This window comes from Megalopta genalis, chromosome 1 (genome assembly GCF_051020955.1).
Source record: "Megalopta genalis isolate 19385.01 chromosome 1, iyMegGena1_principal, whole genome shotgun sequence".
NCBI classification, from domain to species: domain Eukaryota; kingdom Metazoa; phylum Arthropoda; class Insecta; order Hymenoptera; family Halictidae; genus Megalopta; species Megalopta genalis.
In genome coordinates, this window is record NC_135013.1 from 25,304,227 (window position 1) to 25,328,468 (window position 24,242).

The 24,242-nt window shown below is 37.1% G+C and overlaps 5 protein-coding genes across 12 annotated transcripts; 2 read left to right on the plus strand and 3 right to left on the minus strand.

Moving 5' to 3' along the window:
* Positions 1 to 10,671: 10,671 nt before the first annotated feature.
* Positions 10,672 to 14,288, minus strand: Hsc70-3 (heat shock protein 70 cognate 3). The gene is made up of 6 exons (XM_033485806.2): positions 14,131 to 14,288; positions 13,520 to 13,663; positions 13,015 to 13,435; positions 12,534 to 12,899; positions 12,048 to 12,451; positions 10,672 to 11,949 (listed from the first exon to the last, which is right to left on the minus strand). Exons 2-6 carry the CDS (start codon positions 13,639 to 13,641, stop codon positions 11,295 to 11,297), a joined length of 1,968 nt encoding a protein of 655 aa, XP_033341697.1. The 5' UTR covers positions 13,642 to 13,663; positions 14,131 to 14,288; the 3' UTR covers positions 10,672 to 11,294.
* Positions 14,289 to 14,888: 600 nt separating this feature from the next.
* On the minus strand, positions 14,889 to 16,595 carry Pbgs (Porphobilinogen synthase). Of its 2 annotated transcripts, none has more exons than XM_033485825.2 (5): positions 16,460 to 16,595; positions 15,997 to 16,144; positions 15,719 to 15,938; positions 15,326 to 15,558; positions 14,889 to 15,255 (listed from the first exon to the last, which is right to left on the minus strand). In XM_033485825.2, exons 1-5 carry the CDS (start codon positions 16,579 to 16,581, stop codon positions 14,968 to 14,970), a joined length of 1,011 nt encoding a protein of 336 aa, XP_033341716.1. In that variant the 5' UTR covers positions 16,582 to 16,595; the 3' UTR covers positions 14,889 to 14,967. The 2 variants fall into 2 exon arrangements, with proteins under 2 accessions (XP_033341716.1, XP_033341721.1); XM_033485830.2 differs by lacking the exon at positions 16,460 to 16,595 and adding an exon at positions 16,253 to 16,394.
* A 536-nt stretch (positions 16,596 to 17,131) lies between these two features.
* LOC117229382 (E3 ubiquitin-protein ligase RNF14) lies at positions 17,132 to 19,065 on the plus strand. The gene is made up of 3 exons (XM_033485817.2): positions 17,132 to 18,414; positions 18,479 to 18,646; positions 18,705 to 19,065. The coding sequence occupies exons 1-3, from the start codon at positions 17,440 to 17,442 to the stop codon at positions 18,888 to 18,890; spliced, it is 1,329 nt and encodes a 442-aa protein (XP_033341708.2). The 5' UTR covers positions 17,132 to 17,439; the 3' UTR covers positions 18,891 to 19,065.
* On the minus strand, positions 18,958 to 20,616 carry LOC117229417 (uncharacterized). Of its 2 annotated transcripts, none has more exons than XM_033485858.2 (4): positions 20,312 to 20,616; positions 19,865 to 20,130; positions 19,282 to 19,508; positions 18,958 to 19,215 (listed from the first exon to the last, which is right to left on the minus strand). In XM_033485858.2, the coding sequence occupies exons 2-4, from the start codon at positions 20,128 to 20,130 to the stop codon at positions 19,115 to 19,117; spliced, it is 594 nt and encodes a 197-aa protein (XP_033341749.2). In that variant the 5' UTR covers positions 20,312 to 20,616; the 3' UTR covers positions 18,958 to 19,114. The 2 variants fall into 2 exon arrangements, with proteins under 2 accessions (XP_033341749.2, XP_033341742.2); XM_033485851.2 differs by having other exon boundaries at positions 20,202 to 20,616.
* Positions 20,617 to 21,045: 429 nt separating this feature from the next.
* On the plus strand, positions 21,046 to 23,939 carry CkIIbeta (casein kinase II subunit beta). 6 transcript variants are annotated; one of them, XM_076524174.1, is made up of 5 exons: positions 21,046 to 21,198; positions 21,755 to 21,830; positions 22,082 to 22,184; positions 22,233 to 22,635; positions 22,714 to 23,939. In XM_076524174.1, exons 2-5 carry the CDS (start codon positions 21,759 to 21,761, stop codon positions 22,820 to 22,822), a joined length of 687 nt encoding a protein of 228 aa, XP_076380289.1. In that variant the 5' UTR covers positions 21,046 to 21,198; positions 21,755 to 21,758; the 3' UTR covers positions 22,823 to 23,939. The 6 variants fall into 6 exon arrangements, with proteins under 6 accessions (XP_076380289.1, XP_076380291.1, XP_076380292.1 ...); XM_076524176.1 differs by having other exon boundaries at positions 21,108 to 21,198; positions 21,275 to 21,830; XM_076524177.1 differs by having other exon boundaries at positions 21,133 to 21,198; positions 22,254 to 22,635; positions 22,714 to 23,510.
* The last annotated feature ends 303 nt before the right edge of the window (positions 23,940 to 24,242 follow it).

Below are 24,242 nucleotides of genomic sequence, written 5' to 3' on the forward strand. Positions count from 1 at the left end.
TAGAGGCCGGTTTTCACGAACCCGACGGGCAAGATGTGGCGGAGATGTGTCAGGATGTTGACCTGAATCTGTGGATCGTGCGCGTTTTCAGCGTGCAACGATCATTGAAGCCGGACCTGGCCACGGATGGGATGACATTGTTTGGAATACTGTTTCAAAGAACGCGTTGTTTTTAGTTCGTAATCATTCCCACGCCTGTGATCACCGCGAACAGCATTGTTTGAGATATTGTTTTAAATAACGTGTTCTTTCGCGTTACAGTTATTTGATATATTATTTTAGATCACGCGTTATCCTACTTTATAATTAACCGTTTGCACTCGAAGCCATTTTAACCGTAAATCTAAAATAATTCTTCCGATTTATAGTATTTGCATTTTGTGCACGTGAAATCGAGTCTCGCGACTCATGCAACAGTTACGCTATTAAGAATTTTTTTCATTCGAACTTTGATAATATACAAATTACCTTGGAACGTGATGTAACAATTTTAGTGGTGCCTTGGGATCACCACTCGAGTGCAAAGGGTTCTTGTTGGGAATCGTACGGTGATCTCGTCAACAACTTTGAATCTGATTTGTACTGGTATCTTCGTTGAGGTTTCTGCATGATAAAAGGACCGAAGCCACGTTTTTCTGAAGAACAACAGCTCTCGCATTAAATCATAATTAGATGGACTCGGACAAAAATCTCTTAAGAAGAATGAGCTTTGCGAGAAAACGGTCACATGCTCGAAAAGCAAAGTGCTTAATTACGCTGTCTTATTACCACTATTATGCCTTACTATACTGTCCTCGATTCGAATTCGTTATTACATTCGTCGATGTCCGGCGAGACGATGCAAGCACAGGCAAAGTAATTGTCGCACGCTGTAAACGCCCAAGACCCACGGTTCAGCTTCGGGTGTACGACATCGAAAAGTCGATACCGTCGACAGGTTCGATTGTCGCGAGTCGGGGGCCGCGATGAACGGAGTTTCTCCCGAAACAAGCGCGCGAGCCGGCGAAAACATTTCAATTACGAGGAAACAAGGTCGGGGATCGATCGCCACAGTTCTTTCAGGGATCGTCGCCCGGCGGCCGCAAAATTCGTGATCTTCGGTGCACGCAATATCCGCGGAACAATGCGAGGAGCTATTATCGCGACACGGCATTCACGATACTCGGCGCGGATGGGTGACATCAAAATCGCGCGTCATCGGAAATTCGATTGAACCGGGGATCCCGCGGGCCGGGCCGGGTCGGGTCGGCTCGTCCCGGGCCGGATCCAGGGACGCGTGTCAACAGCATCGAGCCTCGTATAAGATTACCGCCGGTCAAACTACGGTGATTGCGTTCGGCCGCCGGTAAATTTTGCGTTTATGACCGGGCTGATGTTTGCCCGCGTCCCCAGCGACACCGGAGATCCTGGACAGCGTGAAAATCTCATCGAGCCGTGGTCAATTTGCCGGGAAACGTGGACAAAAAAAAAGTGTACGCCTCGCGAAACTTAATTAACCCGGCGATTCCTCGAACAACCGCCCAGGTTCGAAATTTTTGATTATTAACGTTCAACCTACAGCGAGGTTTTCGATATCGGTTTCGGTTCTTGAAAATATTCATAACTTATTTTTCTTCTGTTACCGAATTTTATAAAAGTTATCCCGTTTTAAAAGGTGTTCGACGAGCTGTTTACTTCTGCTACATGCAACACGCGTGACTCGAACGTGAAATCCGTACCTTTAGTACCTAAATGTAAAATAGAACTATAATCGAAGTGCATAATCGAGATTCAACAAAAAAAAGACGATTATAGAACGGTATAATATTTGTTCTCAAGAACCAAAATCGATATGCAGTAAATTCTTCCTAATTGACACACAGATTCTACACAAAAGGAAGAGGAGATACTATTATCCGAGCCTCGCAGCTCGTTTTTATAGTTTTATAGATTGTCATCAACTATAAAAACGAGCCTCCATTTTCGCGCACAATCTGTGCGTAAATTAGGGAGAATTTACTGTACCATATAATTGATCTGCTAATCTTTGAACAAAATAGAAAATGTCTGCGTCAATTACAAGACATAGGAGAGTCGAGCATCTTTAATAATTTTAATAAACGATGCCTACACATTTTCGTCACAAACGCGTAGAATTCCCATTTTACATATGGTTAGAGCCGACATAATAACGGTTTGAAACGGTTTATATTCGAAACCTTTGCAATCCTTAAATCACAACAAAAGTTCAACTTCTTGAAAAACTGAATAACAAAATTCTTGTTACAAGAAACTGGCGGCGGTATGAATTTCGTCCGTATTTTCGTCGGCAAATTGACCATTGCTCATCGGCCGCGCGAATGAATTCGCCCGAATTTTCAGCGACGACGATTGCCGGCGAAACGAACAACACGCGGTCGAAACTATTGGATCCTCTTTCCATTTTCGCGGCGAGAAATAATTACGCGAAACTCGAACCCGCGTTACTGTCATCTATCGGTGCACCGACTTCGCGAATTATCCGTGGATCTCGATGGATTCGAGAATTACAAAGTGCAAAAGGATCTCGGAGAGTTGTCCTAGAGCTCGAGAGGTCAAGGAACTCGATCGCTGCCGCAACTGATATCAAAACTAGGGGCTCTGCGATAGATAACAGACTTTTCGGAACGGCGTCGATGACGCGATCTTGAAAGAAACCAGTTAAAAAATCAAAATACGAACGGAACATAATTACGAGACCCTAGGGAAATGAATCTTAGACTGTTGAAGTATCGTTAAGAGGATTTATGAGCCTCGTCGGTCGACCGACGAGGAGGATGGATATTAGTGTGTACGTAAACGGAATTTCTATAGTCTACAATTAAATTATCAGAGTAAGCTAGGGAAATACTTATCCGTGTTAATGGTTTCTTAGGCGCAATATTGCAGCGAGGGAAATATCAATCTATCCGCTATCCGGTTGGAACGATATTTTCAACCGGTGCAAAGAACGTTCGAGCCTTTCGGACAATCCCGATATTTGAACATATTATTTCGGCCGTTTCGATGCACCCGCGATTTTTCACGAGCACCCCGATAATGAACGGCAGATTATAAACCGTTCCCCCAAACGATCAGCTCCCGAAATCGTCGGGAGAGCACGATTGTTTTCTAGAATTCTCATATTCGTGAAATCGATCCACAGAAAACGAAACAGTTGCACGCGGATCGATACTTCCCTCCCACGTGTGTTCACGAAACGAATCAACTGGACTGCGAACGGTTTCCAAAAATGTTCTATATCGGTTGCAACATATTCGAACTGGAAAAAGTACTTGCTTCTTTCATTAACGCTTTGACTGCCACGCCAACGACCTCGAAATTTTCACAAAATCAACGCATTTTATTCGGTCAAATCGAAAGCGAAAATTTAACCCTTTGCGTTCGAGGCTATTTCAACTCCAAAATGAAAGCTTTTGTTTCAAGCTACAGTATTTCCATTCGGTACGGCTGTCTTTATTTGATGCATTGGAAATTAAACCTGTTTGCTCGCAGAAAAATTCCATTTCTTGACAATTTATTTATATTATTATTATTAAAAATGGTACAGCAATATTTATAGTGTAGGCACTCGCCGGTCGAGTGCAAAGGGTTAAGTTGTACGGCATCGATTACGTTTCCAATATCCTTACGTTTCGCGGATCTTAATAAAATTGATCAACGTGACAATTAATTTTCAAATATGAGCAGAATGATTCCATCGGCCATACTTGGGCGATTTGGCAGTCGAAGCGTTAACAATTTGAATATGTTGACGATAGTATATCGTTGCTCTCAAATTCGTCGAATCTCTTCACGATTTTATATCTCGTTTATTAATCGTTTTCTTCGAGAACGTTTCTCTAGTTCAATGTTCGCAGTTTAGGGACAACGCTTAGAACACGAAGGGGAAACGACAAGGCCGACAGCACTTCACGTTCGTGAGAAAGAGTTAAGTTTCTATAGTGAAAGATATATCGAAACTGGAGCTGGTCTCCAAGGATCGCCAAACGCGAATCGCTAGTCGAAAGTTCGTTTACGTTTAAGATACAGTAGAAACCTCGAAAGTAAGTACAACATAGGAACAATTTACGCGTATTAACGATACCGACGAAGGGCAGGGCGCGAACGAAACGGAGAATCAAAACGCCGGCGACCAAAGTATCACGGTCGAAACGATCTTTAATCTAGTCGACGAACTTTTTCTTTTCTGGTGTAACTCGTACGTACGTATAATCTGGAAGCTCAATTGTAGCCCCTGGTAGAGGGGCGATCGTCGTTTCGAACCACGAAGCTTCGAAGTCAGATTGTACGACCCCGCAAAACAATTAATCTACCTTTTAGCTGACTAAAAGATTCGCCCGGATTCGAACAGTACTTGCAATCGCTCGAATATTATCGTCTAAGAATTTTGACTGAAACACTCGAGTCGATCTTTAACCTTTGATTGGTGTTGTTGGACAATTTGCTCCGTTGAATCCACTCTCTCACGCGACAATTTAGAATTGCACCGAAACTGTTCCGCCGAGATCTTGGCTCTCCATCGCGTAGACGCGATCCCCCGAAAGGCGGTTCGAACGGAATCATACGCAGCACCAATTAAACGTTACAGCGTTGTTCTATTCCTATTAGCGTGTAAAAGCATCATCCGAAGACTTCGATACGGGAACTGAGTCATCAAACGGTAAAATGATTAGTACCTGAATATTAAGTGTTCTAGGTTTACGCGACGCGCGAGGATCGTTCGATTGCCGAGCATCGTTTTTACACGATAGATTTTATTCGGGATTGATTTCGTTCGAGGATCAATTCTCGAAGGTGCATGATATCAAACACGGCGTCGCCGAGAACCGCTTTTGTTTTTTAGTCGTTTCTATACACACGATTTCTGCTCTTTGCTGTTGCTTCAATCACCGCTGTACTGTTCAAAACTTTCCCGATGATTGCCTTGTCGATCGCGCCGCGACGATTCCGGTCGCGAACGGGCGAAAGTAGGCTACTTTAACGGAAGTAGAGCACTTCCGGTCACGGGTGTATCACCTAGCATCTCGGAGAATTCGTTTTTTATATCTGACTCTCGATGTAGCTCTGATTTTTCGATGAATTTTCGAGGCCGCGACCGAGGGGATTCGTTCGATCGCTCGTCAGACCAAAATGGCGTCGAACCGGAGGGTCTCTTAACGAAAAGGATCGTCCGGATGTCACCGGAACTCGAGCTCACCGTGCGAAAGTTCTTAAGCATTCTTCTGTAATCGTTCGCTATTGCGAGAACGTATGTACAGTGACCCGCGAAAGTGTTCGTACACCTTTTAAAACGCGATAACTTTTTCAAAAACCGAGCTAAGCGACTTGAATTTTTTTCTTTTTAGATGAGAGCGGGACTAGTCTACCAGACGATGACCAAAATGCGCTTTTTTTAATTTTGCTATTACTTGGAGTGACAAAAAAAATAAAATACTCTACTCTCGCTTTTTAAATTTTCTATCCGAGCCTATAACGGAAGTTTAAAAAATGCCTCTCGTAGATCTCGGTAATTGATATGCATGCTGAAAATTTTATCGCAACCGGTTCCCGTTGTTATGGGTTACAACGAATTGAAGATGACAAAAATCGCAATTTTATCAGGATTTTCACCAAAAACTGGTAGAAATCTGCAGTTTTTTAAATCTTTCAACGCCTGTAGTTCGACTCTGTGTTAACCGATTTCGATCAAATTTTCCACACGCATACAAGTTACCGAGACCTGCGGAAGGCATTTTTTAAACTTTTGTTATAGGCTCGGATAAAAAAGTTGAAGGAAACTACAGTCTTTTATTTATTTCTTTTTTTGTCATCCTAAATAATAGCAAAATTTGAAAAAGTCATTTCAATATTATCGTCTAGTAGATTACTTCCTCTATCATCTAAAAAAAAAATTCAAGTCGTTTAATTGAGTTTCAAAAAGAGTTAGTACATTTTAGAAGGTGTACGAACACTTTTGTGGGCCACTGTAGGTCTCCGAACGAAACGGAAACGAGCGCGAGACGTTTACGAAGTTCTTCATTCTTCTCTGTGGTGAATTGTTCGTATACTGCCAATTTTTATAGGACACCGAATGATTCTAACTTCGACACACTACAATTAACACACACACACACACACGCCCGCGCGCGCAAATACATACACACATGGTCACCGACAGTTCAATATCTCTCAGTGTAAATCCGAGTGTGCAAACAAAAGTAATTCACGAACCAACTTGCTCGACGTTGGGTTAATCGTTCACACTTCGACAATTGTTCTTCGGGAGTTTTCCTCAAGAACTGAGAGGAGACGACAAAGGAACATGGATCTCGAATCCCGGATGTGCCTGGAACCTCGTTTGCCGGTCAACGCGTTTACCACTTCTCGTTAAAGTTGACTCGATCCGAATGTTTTCACGTTTTAGTAACGCGTAGCAAAAAGAGAGAGAGAGAGAGAGAATTTCAGGCGTTATTCTTAACCACTTGCGCTGGCAAAAAATTCACCGACGCGTGTACCAGAACGGTCCAGTGTAACTTGTTGGGAGGCGTCACAGAAATCGGAAAAAGATTTATATTTTCTAAACTAATTTATTTTCCATTTTAGAATATGGGTTAAATATTGACAATTGTGCGCCATGCTGTGCAATGATAATTTGTGCTCTGGCAAACAATCCCACCCGACGTGCCATGCACGTCGATTGTTTCTGTGACAATCGCATGACGACGTACATACCACGTTGTTGGCGATTCTGTGACAAAAGCATTACGACGTGCGTGGCACGTCTTTCCAGCGCAAGTGGTTAAACACCCCTTTTCACTTTATTCACGAACACGAAGAAACAATTACGAGCAACGAGGCTCCTGTACAATTTATGTATATCGAACGCATCATTCGACCGCGAATCTTTATGCATTCGCCGACACCGAAGACGTTCGACACTTTGGCTGCCGCTACGAAAACCTTGAGATATTATCAAATTGGCGTGTTTTATTCGATCAAAGTGAAATCTGAGCTGTGCGACATCGATTAATTTTCCAACGTTCTTACGTTCCGTTGATCTTTATAGAATTAGGTAGACACTTTATACTAGATTAGCGTAAAAATTAATTTTCCGTTCCGAGCAAACAACGCCGTCACCCACGCACGGGGTCAGACGGGTCGGTCGAAGTGTTAAAATACACACACAAGAAACAATGTATAAACATATTTTATCTTACGGAGATACTTTCGTTCTGTTTCACTGTTCACGAAATTGAACGTCGTACCGCGGGCTCGCATAAAGATCCGCAAGCTGCATGTTTCAGAACGGCGGAGATAAATTATTCATTTGCACTCGACCGGATTCCCACGTTTTCGTAGGGGAACAGAGAGGTTCGTTCACTGGCAATTCCGATTTTCGTTATCAATGAGCGAACGTACGGTTACGAAGAGAGGTGAGACGAGGCGATAGCGATTGAAAGGGTCGAACTATGGTCGAAAGTTCCGGCGGAAACGCGTAGCCGAGCCGCCGAAGGGCGTCGAAGAGGCTCCCCAGGACTGTTGACTTCTAACTGCTGTATAGAAACGTATTAAACTTTCGTAGGAGAAAGGAGGCTGAGCTTTACAGGAAGTATTTGCACAATCACGATAGACGTCGAAACGCAAAGTCATTTCAACATCGACTCTACCCCCGATTCCCAACCCCGTAAACCCCCCCACTCCTCGTCCCAACAACCCAAATCTTTGTTAGATGTATTTCGAGAAATCTCTGATATGTATACAATTATATGTATATACATATATACATCTCTCTCTATATATATGTATATATACATACACCGATTGGTAAAACAAAAGCTTCTTGTAAACATTTACGGATAACTCGTATAAATTTCTTCACCTTGTGAATACGTACAAGGTAATCACCACCATAAACCACCACCACCACCACCCCTCCCCCCGTTTACGAAACGTTGAGCATTTTGTAAAGTTTTATAAATAGTTCTATGTAGTTGAACAGCTGGACCAATAAAACGTATATCCGATTGTACGTGTCAATTATTTTGACTTTTCTTGTCCCGGCGCTCTCCGCTGTACTCGGCGAAACTGTAACTTGACTTGGAGAAGAATGAAACTGGGTCGATTCACTGGAGGATTTAACGGAGTTCTTTCGCTTTATCGTGGATCGTGATGAAAATATGATTGTACAGTTAACAGGAATTGCGTAACCTGCGGTAACCGGATTTAGCAAACAACAAACTGGATCAATGGGTTTGAAGATCTGGCTGAAATGTTAACTCGATTTGGCAAACGATAAAACTGAATCTGCCATTTGGAGATCCACGGGATCTCTTTTATTTTGTCGTTACCTACCGAAACAAATACTGTTGTACGATTAATAAAAATTGTGATCCCGAGAAGTTTTGCAGCAAAAAGAATCTACACCGTCTACTGTGCTCGACAATTGCATTTATCAAATAATAAAAACTGGACATATCTCCCACGGAGATCCGCAAGATCTCTGTTACCTTCATCGTTAATTATGAATTAAATATAATTGTAGAGTTAATTATTATTTGTTTCGTCGCTGGACACGAATTAAACACGAGAGTTCCTTTATTTATAAGATATTATTTCTAAGATTTTTATATTATATCGTTTATAAGAGTCCCTTTATTTTCTCGTTAACCATGAATTAAACATGATTGCAGAATTGCTACGAATTTCTTTATTTGATCGCTGACCATGAATTAAGCATGACTGTATAGTTTAATAAAGACCGTAGTTTTGGCAAAAATTTTGCGCCGAGCGACCGACGACGAGTCCGGGAAAGGAAGCGGTTTTCGACGAAGTCGCGAATTTCGGACGCGTTGCGCTTCCGGCGTCGGTTGGAATTTCGCGAATCTGCATCGCCGACTCGAACAATGGCCGCAACAAGGGAATAAAACAATAACGTGCCGGACGCGCACTTGATAAAAAAAAAAAGAAGGGCAACACGTTGCTTCGGGGAAGGAAATACATACACCGCGCAACAAATGCTGGGGCTCCGCAAGCCGCGCCGCACATCGTCGCCACGAAATTCGCTGAAAAGCGAGAAAGTAAAAACAAAAAGGGCGAAGCAGCGAAGGTGGGGGAGAGACGAAGGAAAGTGCCAGAGAGAAGGAAGCAGGGAAACAAACTTGGCCGGAACAACGGTACCTTTTATTCTTTCCTCTGCGCCGTGCTTTTGTATCCGGGCGCGCGGCTATGCTGCTCTCTTTGTGCCCCCGTGTAAGTAAACGGTAGGAGATTTCAAATTGCAAACTTTCTTAACGAAAAAGTTTCGCGGAACAGACGTGAAATGTAGTCCGCCACTCGCGTTTCAATCCTGAGGAATAAGCACTTGTGCCTGCGGAGCTGCGTACGTACACAATTCAGTCTATTCCAACGTTATGAATACATTATGCAGAAGCGTGAAACAGTTTTTAATGAATCCCAGCTCACCTTAACACATTTCGGACGGTTTCGGTTGGCTTCTGTTCGTTCCAAGATGGACATTTATTTTTTGCTCTGGCAAGGTAGTTATCTTATAAATCGACTGGATTGATATTGCCTATTATGAGACAGGAACTCGGGAAGAGGAAGGTCTAGAGAACACGTCTTAGAGGCAAATGACTAAAAATGTCGTGTCATGTTGGAAAATAATTTTTACATTATCAAGTTTGTTTAGATTTCTTAAAAATCCGTTAAAAGTGGAATAAAACGGAAATACCGTAAATCGGACAAAATATTTTGGATTTGGAGTTAGAATGGCTTCGAGCGCAAAGGGCTAAAAAGGGTTCCAGAAAGATATAGATCTAGGAAAAAACTTCATAAAGGATCTAAGAAGGAAAAGTATATGTAGAAAAATAGCTAAGAAAGCGGGCGATCTAAAAAAGAGTTTGAAAAAGAGAAGGATGTATAGAAAGGTTTGGAAGAAAAAATCTAAAGAAAGATCCGTTAACTTTATGTTACAAAAACAATTATAAAAGTAATGTAATATTTTAAACATTCTGCAATTTATTCTCTGTTAATGTGGACATAAAATTATAACAGTGAGATTCCCTCTTCCTGTTCTCCAAGCTGTTGGTTCTTAATTGTGAGCACAAATCATTTAAACAGTTAAAGCAGCAGTGCAAGAGTGATTCTTGCCATTTTTACCATAAGATAATATGCACATTGTGGCACGAATCATCCTCTTAAGATAGCGCCATTTGTGACAAGTGGCGTCGCTTGTTACAGAAATTCGAACTAAAGTTATTTTTGGAGTAGTGGCAAAACATCCAAACTGTTAGCCAATATCGATTGCCGGTAATTTGGCTAACAGTTCGAGCGTTTTGCCATTACTCCAATTAGCGTTATACGGACATCGAACGCAGCTTCATTTTTTCTCCAAAAGAGAACGCAAAGTCGCCGAGAAACATTAATTATGGTAAAATTGAGGCATGAAAAACTAAACCAAAGGTACGGAATTATTTAGGAGAATCTGCTGCATTGATATATGCACATACTATATAGAATGCCCCATAGAAATCCATGTTGACTAAATAAACTTTATTTAATGAACTGAATATTGCTGAAAAAAATCATTTTTAGCATGTCTATTTGTCCGTGAATATCTTTTAACTTTTGCGAGCTTAAATTAAGATACAATAATTAATATCGAAAGAGGGGTTTTATGGTTTATTGAAAAAATGTTTATTTCGATGAGATTGATATATATATATGTATATATATATATTTATATATGACATTCTCATTCGCACAGATAACTATATTGTACATAGTACGATACAGTCTCCTACAGGCAGTAACAGATGCAAGTAACTTCGTCATTTTACAAACAATCACTCTAATTCACACGTACACGCTGCGTATTTGTAACGTGAGTTACATAACTGTATTTATTCGATTATATATTTGTATATGTAATAGAACATACAAAAGAATTGAGTAAAATAAATTAACGCGCATAGTCTTGATCGGGAATCAAAGAAGCTACTCTCTCGATAGTAAAAATCCTTTCATTAAGTGTGCCTTCCTTTCTCTTACGTAGAAGACTGTTATGTTACGTGGCAAAACACATTATAGGGCCAATACACAGTGTGTGAACGTCACGGAACCGTGTACCGTTTCATTCCAATGCAACATAATAAGTAACGAACGTTCGTCGATCAGTCTTTCACTTAAATACTCGACGTATCAACGACGTGGGTGTATCTCTGCCGCATTCGCGTAAGAGACTGGCGGAAATTCAGTCTAAATTAGGACGACTCTGTGTACGGATTAATTTCTAGTTAAAGCTCGTCCTTTAAATCATCCTCATCACCACCGGTTGGTGGAATACCACCACCAGGCTCTTGATACAATTTAACAATGATTGGCTGAACGATATCGCTGAGTTCCTTCTTCTGTTTCTTGTATTCTTCCGGATCGGTGTCCTGGTTGTCTTCTAACCACTTAATTTTCTCTTCGATGGCTTCCTCCATTTTTGCCTTTTCCGCATCGGTGACCTTCGATCCAAGCTTCTCTTTGTCGGTCAATTGATTCTTTAGGGAATAAGCGTACGATTCGAGTTCATTACGCGCTTCCACTCGCTCCTTCAATTTCTTATCGTCGGCTGCGAATTTCTCAGCGTCCGAGATCATTCTCTCGATATCGTCGGGTGTCAGCCTGTTCTGGTCGTTGGTGATGACAATCTTTTCGCGGTTCCCGGTTCCTTTGTCTTCAGCGGACACTTGGAGAATACCATTAGCATCGATCTCGAACGTGACCTCAATTTGTGGAATTCCTCGTGGTGCTGGTGGAATTCCGGTCAGGTCGAATTTACCGAGAAGATGGTTATCTTTCGTCATTGGACGTTCACCTTCATATACTTGAATGGTCACTGTGTGCTGGTGATCGGATGCGGTAGAGAAAATTTGAGACTTCTTGGTTGGAATTACGGTATTTCTATAGTAACAACAAAATAGAATGTTATGGATTAATATTTGGGATAACGAAGAAAATTATTGAAAAAAAACCAATGTAAATGGGGAACGTATTTTTACCTAGGAATAAGTTTGGTCATTACACCACCGACGGTTTCAATACCCATGGTAAGTGGGTTCACATCCAGCAGTACAATGGCATCTGTGTCTTGTTCTCCGGATAGTACTCCAGCCTGAACTGCAGCACCATATGCAACAGCTTCGTCGGGATTAATACCCCGAGATGGTTCTTTGCCGCCAAAGAATTCCTTGACTAATTGTTGAACTTTGGGAATTCTGGTAGATCCACCAACAAGTACAATTTCATCGACATCCTTTTTGTGCATATCAGAGTCTACTAAAACCTTCTGTACAGGTTTCAAAGTGCTTCGGAACAGATCCATATTCAATTCTTCAAATTTGGCACGGGTTAACGTCTCGGAGAAGTCTTCGCCCTCGAAGAACGACTCAATCTCAATCCTTACCTATAAAATGATAAACATGCACTACAATTAGTATCTATGTCTATTTTACGTGAATCAATTGTACAGAGAAATTTTTTCATACTTGGTGACTAGCACTAAGAGCTCTCTTAGCCTTCTCAACTTCACGACGTAATTTCTGCAATGCTCTACTGTCCTTGCGAATATCTTTGCCTTTCTTCTTCTTGTATAGTTTGGTGAAATGATCCATTACACGTTGATCGAAATCTTCGCCACCCAAGTGAGTGTCTCCATTTGTTGCCACTACTTCGAATACTCCATTATCGATTGTAAGCAAACTGACATCAAAGGTACCACCACCCAAATCAAAGACCAAAATGTTCTTTTCTCCATCTTTTTTGTCCAAACCATAAGCGATCGCAGCTGCTGTAGGTTCATTAATGATTCTCATAACAACAAGTCCTGAGATAGTGCCTGCATCTTTGGTAGCCTAAATAAAAATAATTGCTAATTTAGAACAAGTTATATCTATATTTTAGTTCTCTATCTAATTATCAATCTGAACTTATGTCTATAGTCGACAGCAGTTTATAGTTTTTGCTTACTTGTCTCTGAGCATCGTTGAAGTAAGCTGGTACAGTAACGACTGCATGAGTAACTTTTTTGCCCAAATACGCCTCTGCTGTTTCCTTCATTTTACCAAGAACCATGGCAGAGATTTCTTCGGGAGCAAAGATTTTATCTTCGCCATTGACAGACACTCTTATATATGGTTTGCTGTTCTTTTCAATTACTTTAAATGGGAAGAACTTGATGTCATGCTGTACAGTAGATTCTGACCACTCCCTACCAATCAACCGTTTGGCATCAAAGACTGTATTTTCTGGATTTGTGGTCAATTGATTCTTTGCAGCATCTCCAATTAGACGTTCACCATCAGCAGTGAACGCTACATATGAAGGTGTGATTCTGTTTCCTTGATCATTAGCTATAATTTCTGCTCTCCCATTTTTATATACACCGACACTGAAATAAGTAAATATTTGATAAAAATATCTTCTTCCATATTACTAAGAGCCATTCTGTGACGAATAATATTTTGTCATATACCAAGAATAAGTTGTGCCCAAGTCAATTCCAATGACAGTTCCAATATCTTCCTTCTGCTTCTCTTCCTTCGTAGAAGAAAGGGCTATTAAGCCCAACAAAATTAGAGCTTTAGCTCCTTTCATTCTTCTTTAAATAAAGACTGTCCTGTAAAACATATGTCAAATATTATATGTCATTCACTGAATGAGAAAAATTTTAAAATATCAAATGAAAAAATGTTTAACTACACGATAAATTTATTACGTTAACGCTAAATCATGCTGATAAGAACGATAGTTCCAATTTAAATAATCGGTTAACGGCATACCAAATTCCGACAAGCATGCAATTCGATATGTATAGCGTTGTGCGGTACACACTGACAAATACTTCACAAAAACTATCACAAAATTCTGCAATTGTTAGGAAAATTGTATGTATGGTAAAAATAGTGGCAAAGAAAAGAAAATTTCTATTCTAATCAAACGTGCTTGGAACGTATACACTTTTCTAGCGAGACGTGGCAAGTTTAGTATCCTCGTATACTCAACGGTCGATGAAATCTTTCAAATACGAACATTGGCAATATATCGGCATTATTAAAATTAAGTGAACTTTAATTCGATGCTTACCACTTCGAAAATTAAGTGTGCGCTTAGTTTCTTCTCTTTTGAGTAAAAAATCTCTCCAATTCGATATAACTTGAATGAATAACAAGGAGTAACTGACTACAAACCGATTCCGTGCCGGGATATTAACGAAAAGATTTCGTCGTGGCCTCTCTCGATTGGTCTGGGTGAATCCGCATCAGTGGAAACGCCAACGTTGATTGGTCCACATGCTTACAGTTGGCTAGCATCGATAGGCCCACGTCACAACGGTGTTGTACTTCTGGAAATTTCGAGTACAATCTACATTTGTCATTGGGTAGATTGATGTTGGATCAAAACTCACGCAACATAGAAGGATATTTTCATTCGTTTGTACACGTTATCAAATGTTCAAGAGATATACATATACACCCATAAAAATACGGAAATTTTGAAAAATGAATACTGATACCAAAATTGTATGATAGCATTTATATTCTTTTTTATAAGACTTTACAAATAGCTACGTGAAAATCGTTTTATTTCACTACTTGAGGCTTAATCTTTCAATTCTAATGTAAAATGGAAATTGTTTTACAGTGTATTTAAATACGAATTATAATTCTTAAAACATTGGTAAAAAAAACTTGTATTATAATTAATTTTCAATTCGACGTATACCATTAGAACTCTTTTATAATCCTGATCCAAAAGACTTAAATCTAACGGGATTTGACTTCAGGTTTGATTAACAAGATTAATGCAAACATATCTTTTTACAGAATCTTTCAAAACATATCTACAAGTACCATGTCTTTATTTAAAACATTAAACACCACCTTAATTGTGTACATATTAAGTACATTTCTTGTAACACTTTTAATATTTGCTCTTCGGTTGTAACATATCCAAAATTAATGGTGTAAAATATGTTATAATACAATCAGCCCCTGCTCTTCTCATAGATAGAAGAACTTCATTTAAAACATTCTCTAAATTAATTGCACCATTCTGAGCGCCATGATACAACATGGCATATTCTCCTGAAACTTGGTAGACGAACATTGGATACTGTGGATGTGAATCTTTTGTGTGCCTAACTACATCCAAATATGCTAAGCCTGGTTTTACCATGAGCATATCAGCTCCTTCGGCAACATCTCTGGCCTATAAAAGACATGTGGAATATATTATAAACGCAAATGAATTTTTAAAAACAAGATAATAAAATGCTAACAGCAGCTCTAGCAGCTAGTCCATTGCTTCCTGGAGGCAATTGGTAACATTTTCTGTCCCCAAACTTGGGTGCCGATTGCGATGCATCTCTAAAAGGACCATAAAAGCCAGATGCAAATTTGACAGCATAAGATAATACTGCAACTTTGTTTGACAATCCAGCTGAAGCCAATTTCTGTTTTATCGCACCTATTCTTCCATCCATCATGTCCGATGGAGCCACGATTTGCGCTCCTTTATTCATCAATTTCATGAGTGGAAAGTTAATTACATTTAACTCTTTTGCTGTGAAGTGAATGTTCCTTATGAACATTCTTTGCTATATACCAACACCAGCAAAAGAGTTAATGATATAACACATTCATTTAAATTTTAAAGAACAAAATTATTTTACCAGCTTTTGCATATGCAAGGGCAACCTCTGAAATTCTTGAAATACTAGCTTTATTATTTATGCTTCCATCTTCATTCAAGATTCCACAATGACCATGAATAGTGTAAGCACATAAACAAACATCACATGCTATCAATAAATTTGGAAACCATTGCCGTATTAAAGGCACAGCTTGAATAATTGGATTCTTTGAACTATCAGCATTGCTTCCAATATGATCCTATAAAAAAATCAATCTAAATTCACTTATTATCAAACATTTTGTGTACAGTACTTACCTTTTTCAAGTGTTTTGATACTCCGAACAATAATATCGATTGCAGTCCCTTAGAAACCAATGGTTGCAGTATTTTATGCAATTGATTAATGCCATGCCGATAAACGCCTGGCATGCTAGTAATAGGATCTTTAGCATCCTGCTCATCTCTGAAAAATAATGTCTAATAAATATTTTTACATAAACTTCTAACCTAGTTATAAATACATATTCATGCTTTTGTTCTGTCATTAATACATAAAGATTTTAATAATTACTTTCAGCCATTTTTCCTTTACTTGAACATATGTTAATTTCTCAAGTATTAATATTTTGTTTAATTTAATGTTATTTTACTATGAAACTGCATGCTCATCTGATCATGTGTCTATGGGTAGGAATATTTTAAATTTCCCTGCATACCCTATGCATGTATACTTGTGTTACTGCATGATTTGAAGCGGTAGGTTATGAATTGAACTTACGAAATGAAAATCGGATACATAAGATTGCTGACAGTAATCTCCACGTTTGGCGACTGCCATTGTCGAAGAACAGGATGAAAAATACCACTATGAAGAGTATGATTCGCTACAACCTCTGTCATTTTCGGAATTGTTATAAACCGTTATGTACTTGTTCGTATCCGTTTCGCTGTTACATAAAAAAGTAATGTGAAAGTAATGTAAGATTTTCGAAGTTCTTCTTCGGAATGAACTTTAAAACATCATTGTGTATTTTGTTAATTTTACTTTGCTCTTATTCATAATGAATTAAAATCAAAAGAATTTATTACGTCATTTATAAGATAACATCATTTTGTTACCTGTATGTATTTCGATTATTTCTTTTCTATGGTGGTGCCTAAATGAAGTTCACGCGGTGCATGTTTGAACTCAACAACTATATTATGTATGTACATGTTTCGTAAAGTTCGTACAGTTTGAATAACGTATCATTAGAAATCATGATTCTGCAAAAAAGAAAAGAGCCACATGCTTTAATAAAAACTATGAAGATAACTGATTGCTAAAAAATTTCCTCAATTTACCTGCTTAGATATTTCATAAAAATAAGTTGAATTAATTTATCATTGTACTGATTGTTAATTGTATACGTTTAACTAAATAAAAATATTTTTTCAAATTATCTCAGAAATCATCTATTTTTCGTTCCTACAGTAACTCTGGAACACCTAATATAGTTTAGTCTGAACATGCCGCAAATAAAAAAAAATACATACAATGTTTACATACAATATTTATTTCATTGACTTGAAGTATTTATAATTCATTTCTTTCACGCAATTATGCTAAATATAAATAACAAGTTCATAAAAAGACGTGCATAGAATGAACAAATAGTGGTTATATCAAATCGTTTATATGTTACGATTTATATATTATATCATATAGTGTGTATTAAATCTTGTTGCCATTGTACAGATTTCGAAAATTTGTGAAGAATGACGAGACAGTCAAGTGACTGGCGACAAGAAAACGAAATGTTATCGCTTTCAACCATTTACTATTCTAATGAATTTTCTTATATCAAAGATAGTATGATACAATGTTATTACAATATATTTCCTAAAGTTGAGAATGGTTCATTAAAATTGAAGACAATTAGTACATGCAACAAAATCAAAACTTTTAAATATTTCATCAAATACTTACCGCCTATTAAAGTTTACATTCAACTTCCTCATGATTATCCTGCCAACAATCCACCAAAGTTTTATGTTATTTCATCATGGCTTTCTTCTTGGCAACTATCTTGTATTTGTCAAAAATTAGATGACATATGGTCAGATAATAAAGGGCAGGAGATATTATTTTTATGGTTTGAATTTTTAAGGAACGAGCTTCTTAATTTTCTTCATATCAAAGATACATTGGATATTTCACTATTGTATTTGATGTATCATAATATATCAAGATATTTTAATTTAAATTGGTCATATCAATATGATGTAAGAGCAGTGTGTAATATATTATTTCTTGAACCACTACAGTTTTTAATAAACTATGACAAACAACAACGCGAAACTATATTTAAACAAAATTTTTTTTCTTGCAACATATGCTTTGATACATATTCTGGAAAAGAATGTGCGGAACTTGAAAATTGTGGCCATATTTTTTGCAGAAAATGTATAGAAGAATACATTACTGTAAAAATGAATGATTTCATTGAACACATTATAATATGCCCTAACTTTGGTTGTAGTAAATTTATTTCTATTAATGACATAAAAAATTTGTGTTCGAATTTATTTTCAAAATATGATAAGAGATTATTACAAATAGCATTACGTAATATAGAAAATTTAATTTACTGTCCACGTAATAAATGTCAATATGCATTTATAAAAGATATAGATAATGAATCAGCTATCTGTTACAATTGTGGCTACTGTTTTTGTACCTACTGTTACCAGGTACGTAATTATATAATTTAATGTACACACTAAGAATAATTATTTGAATGTATTTATGTTTTAGTGTTATCATGGTGAAATGTTATGTCCTATAGGATTAAAGAATAAAGAGAAACTTATTCAAGAATATGAAAGTGGTGATAAATATAAAAAACAGTTACTAGTAAAGACATATGGTAGAAAGCAAATAGAGAAACTTGTTGAACAACACCTAACAAATGAATATTTAAAGGTATATACAAGGTTACTACTAATATTAGAAATTTCATGGAACATAATAATATTTACAGAGATGTGCTAAGCCATGTCCAAAATGTCGAACTATGATTGAGAAAATAGATGGATGCAATAAAATGGAATGCACTCATTGCAATACTAAGTTCTGCTGGCTCTGTGGAATACAAATTACTTCACTAAATCCTTACGAACATTATTTGTTAGGAAACAGTACATGTCACAAGCGCTTATTTGAATAAAAACCTTTTTCTCCACTATACAAATAATTATAACATTATGATGTTAGCTACATGTATCTAAAAAGTATTAGATTGTATATATTTTTTTATTTTTGTGCAATTTCTTTTTATGTAACATTATATATTTTTGTTTACAATACGTGTGTATAAAATAAAATATCTTGTATCTTAACAAGAGGTAGATCTCTACTTATTACACTATTTCTTATTGTGTTAATTGTGATTTATACATCTCTTGGCACATGAACTTCAACGGTAGCTTCAGTCACTAGCTGTTCAGCAACAATGGAAACAGTTGATCCTATTCTCTCATTTACAATATTGTCTATAAATTATTACAAATAGCATGAGGTATCTATGATATTTATGATAAATGTATATGAAGTGTTACCTGCACATTCTTCCTCGCAGTTTAATAACTTCTGTTTCTCATAAAATTTTTGCAGATTGAGCTCTATGAGGTTCGGGCCAAAAATCCAGTACCCGAGGCATCCTCCCAACACAATAGCTACATTAATATATATGTTATAAGACATAACAGCCAACATTAAAATATAACCCAGAAGCGTATGTATAGACCAATGAAATACTTGAAGACACCACATGGACCAACACATACTAAAAAAATAATATATGATATTTATGTTCTACAATTACATAGTAATATTACTTTTTTCTGTGTAACAAGTTCACACCAGGGTAATACACCCAGTGGGTCACATTTGTTCTTTTATCGGGTGGCATCATATATTATATTATAACTCTGAAATACTAAAATTGATCTATTAGTAAGCATTATATAAGTTATGAAAGTAAGTAATAAAGGAATATGATAATATATTTTATATATAATATAATAATATAATAATATATATAATATAATAATATAATAATATATATAATATATAATGTGCCACCCGATTTTTAAATATCCTGGTATAAATACATTAAAGTGTCCGAGGAATATTACATACCACTGTGATGGAAATTGTATTCTAATGGACTTTGAAGACAGTCTAGAGAGCAACGAACAATTTTCTGATGTCATAGCTTTCTGCTTTCTAATACGAGCTATGTTATTTTGTTGTAATTTAATTTGTAAAATCTTCATACCCTCATATAATATTGCAAGTGCTGATAAGCCTATGCAAGTGCAAATAAAACCAGAAGTTGTGACTACATTATACCCTGATAGAAAAAAACTGCCTAAATCATCTCCAAACCAAAACCACATATGCATCTGAAAACAGATAGGTTTAACAACAAATTAACAAGGCAATCGTATAAATAACAATTTGAGTTTATCTATACCGTTGTTAATGTTAATGTTTTGTAACATACAGCCAAGTTTCAGATAAATCAAACTGATAAGAAATGAATGTATAATTGTTTTCTACATTCTGTCCTCCACCTAGCCTTACCCATTTATTCGGAAATGACTAAACTGTACATAATTTGCTGCAATCACATCTTGGTTTCGTATTTGTGGTCTTACAAATTTCGTTACGTATTTTTAACACAGGCTTCTACTGTTGTATTGTTTCGTGTTAGTTTTTGAAACATAACAGTAAGATTCGCGAAAACCATGTTTTTCAAATCCATGCGTACTAAACAAGCAATGTAGAACACATAATACAGCACCATACACTCGTATCGAAGTTCATGAGCACAATCCAACTCAATGTGAAGCATGCAATTACATGTCGTGAGAAAAATAAAATACATATGTATGTTTTCGTACATACATACAAGATTAGGCTAGCTTTGTTTGACGTTGCTAAGAAGCAGGGTCACGTGACTAGAAATTGAAACATGTGGATCGGTGTTAAATTTTTTGGATTATTGAATACAAATCATACAAAAATAACAATAAATCGTGGAATTGTATCGATTCCTGTGTTGCTAATAATGTAAAGTGACAATAATAAAATACTGATACAAGTTAGTAACTAAAAAACGGTGCATCGATCGTTCATTGGTCAACGCAGAGGATAATGGTCATTGCTGAAAATTCTTTGAACAGCTAGGTAACGAGTTTCGTTGAAATCAATAGTTGTCTGGAATTCGTAGAGCATTTATACTCTACGAATAATTTGTAATGATGAAATTCTCTTCGATCGAAAGGGTTAAACAAAATTAACGTTGTACCCACATACATATATGCATGCATTACATACATACATTATCATACATACATATTGTGCATGCGAAAAAGAGCCGGAAGGTGGCGAAGACTGTGAACCACGACAGCGACAGCGCTATCTATATCGTTGGGAGGAGCAAGCGTGGCTAATCAAAGCACCAAAAGGTAAGCTGTAATGGCTGTTTATTTTGGGGTTTTCGTTGGTTCTGCTAGGCTTTTTCTCGAGTAATATGCTTCCTAGCTGTTTCAGATTGTAAATAGTGCTAAAAAATCGATTGATGATAGAGCAATGACCATGAAAACGTGGTAGGTGAATTCGGTGGCACGGGCCGTAACGTCGGACATCTCACCTAGTAAAGTGAAAACTCCATTTGCCGTTCCCTCTCACTCTATCCCCTCCCCCTCCTCTCGTCACAGTGCTCCAGTGTACTCTCGTTGGCGCCTTTCTAACCAATTGCCAATGCCAGGCGTGTGCACCAAGCGCCGCAACTATACGCCATTGTCTATACTCTATACGTACGCGTTATTATGTGGTATATCAGGTAGTTATATTCGCGAACTTTTTCCGCGCACGTATCATCACGTATTTTCTACACGCGACCTGCGACCTGCGACACGAAACCTGCGACGAAACCTGCGATCTACGACCTGCGCTCTTTCAACGCGACGATTCACTGTCCAACAGAAAAGGTCTTTTCTAGAGGTTTTTCTTCGTCTACAGGAATATGAGCAGTTCCGAGGAGGTATCCTGGATCTCGTGGTTCTGCAACCTCCGGGGCAATGAGTTTTTCTGCGAGGTAAGCTCGTTACATCTCAAAATCTTGTATCAGTCCATCGTTCATTTTGCGCTCTCTTTGGAAGCCCACCCATTCAGCCGAGGTTAACACGTTTATACTGTTTATTTTACGAAGCGATTCTCATAATAGCATTACAGAGTTTGATAAAACGTTTCGTTTTTATCGAAACAGAATGCATTGGTGTAATGTAGTAAGTTTATTTCTGCTACAAAATGTTATTTATGGATTAATTAATGCTACGGTTCTTACAGGTTGATGAGGATTATATACAAGATAAATTTAATTTAACTGGACTAAATGAGCAAGTACCACATTATAGACAAGCTTTAGATATGATACTTGATCTCGAGCCGGGTAATTAATTATTAGTTAGTGGCGGCATAAATATCAAAATTATTTTAGTGTGTATATCTGTTAATTTAGATGATGAAATGGGAGAACATCCAAATCAAAATGAACTGGTTGAGCAAGCTGCAGAGTTGCTATATGGGTTGATACATGCCCGATATATTCTTACTAATCGAGGCATTGCTCAAATGGTTGAGAAATATCAGGCCGGTGATTTTGGTCATTGTCCACGTGTTTATTGTGAATGCCAGATGATGCTGCCATTAGGCTTGAGCGATGTTCCTGGAGAGGCAATGGTAAAAAGTTATTGTCCTAAATGTATGGATGTTTATACACCAAAAAGTTCACGACATCATCATACTGATGGAGCATATTTTGGGACTGGATTTCCACATATGCTTTTTATGGTTCACCCAGAGTATCGACCAAAACGTACAACAAATCAATTTGTACCTAGGTAAGACAAAACACTAAAGTTATAGAGTATGGTTTATATGTTTGCAAATGTTTAAAGAGAAAAATTATGTTTTTCTAGGTTATATGGCTTTAAAATTCATCCTTTAGCGTATCAGATTCAACAACAATCTGCGTCAACGTTTAAAACACCATTGCGGGGTCTTAACTACAATAACGGAAAACGTTAAGAGCGTTACGACATAGCCTAGAACATTTTTTTCATTAATCATGATACAATTCCTAATTTCGTCCCTAAGGATTAAATGAAATATTATTTTTTATATCGCTCTTTATACATCTTAGAAAAGGCGCTGGAAAACTAATTGTTTTGTTCGACTATCGACTACGACATTAAACACAGCACTCTACACTTTTCGGGTTTTTCCACGGTATTTATAGTATGCCGAAAAGACTAAAGAGTGATATATGAAAGTTCTAATGCTCGTTAAGCGCCACGCTCGTCTTTATTTCAATTCTAGTAACAATTTTCCTTTCGTGTTGAAAATTATATATGTATCGTTACATCAAGTCTTGTCCATTAAAGCAAACGGTGAAATGCATACTTAGGTTAATTATTAGGATGTAAGAGAGCAGACGAGGATCATGAATAGAATATATCCGTTTAGTTGACTTTCGCATCTTCGAGATTGCTATCTATTAGTTTCTATATATAAAGAAGATGACAGTCGAAAATTGATTGTGAAAACCAGGGGAACGGATAGCATTGGATTCTGACTACTCAAACAAGACGAATGATACATGAATTGATAACGTGTTAAATTTAATTTAATTTAACTAAGATGATACGGACTTAAACTGTGGAAGAAGCAATTTATTTATACTTGGTTTATCTTAATAAAGCTCAGATAAAAGAAATTGAAAGAAACGGATTATGTTCAAAGTCGTAAACTGCACGCTACTCTACATAATCTTCTTTACTACCGCAGTTCTTGGAAGACTTATGTGTAACGTTTAGCGAGATTCTAGCAAAATGAAAATTCCAAACAATTTTTGGACGTTATACGTATCTAACATAGGCAGTGTATATTTTAATATAGAGAAATAGAAGTCATTACTACAATGGTTTTTATATTACAATTACGATAGGTATTCAAAATTGTTGTCTATATTAAATCGAATAAGTTAAATATCATTAAATTTATTATTTTTCTTTCATTTTAAGAATTATATTTAAGCTTTAAACTAAAATTTGTGGTATTTAAAGGTGATGTTTAAAAAAGAAAGAAAGAATGACAATATTTCCCATTGTATCGTCTATTAAATTCCAAAACAATTTTCGATAAATACAGTTTTGTGTTTTTTCAATGTATATTTCCAATAGTGTATTTTACTCATGTAAATTTTTTTTGGATTATAATTTTGATCAATTTAATAAAACTACGAAATATTCTAAAAGTTTACCTTTGAAATTATTTTAATATCTACTATTAAGAGTTAAGTGTTGAGAATTTCAAATAAAGTTCGACTTGATAAGTAAATTTTAATTTACATACTTTAAAAATTATAACTGTTTGTTATTTTTCCGGCAACATATTGTGTATAAGTTCTAAGTTTTATTTTATAGCAAAGGTCAAAATAGTTGCATTT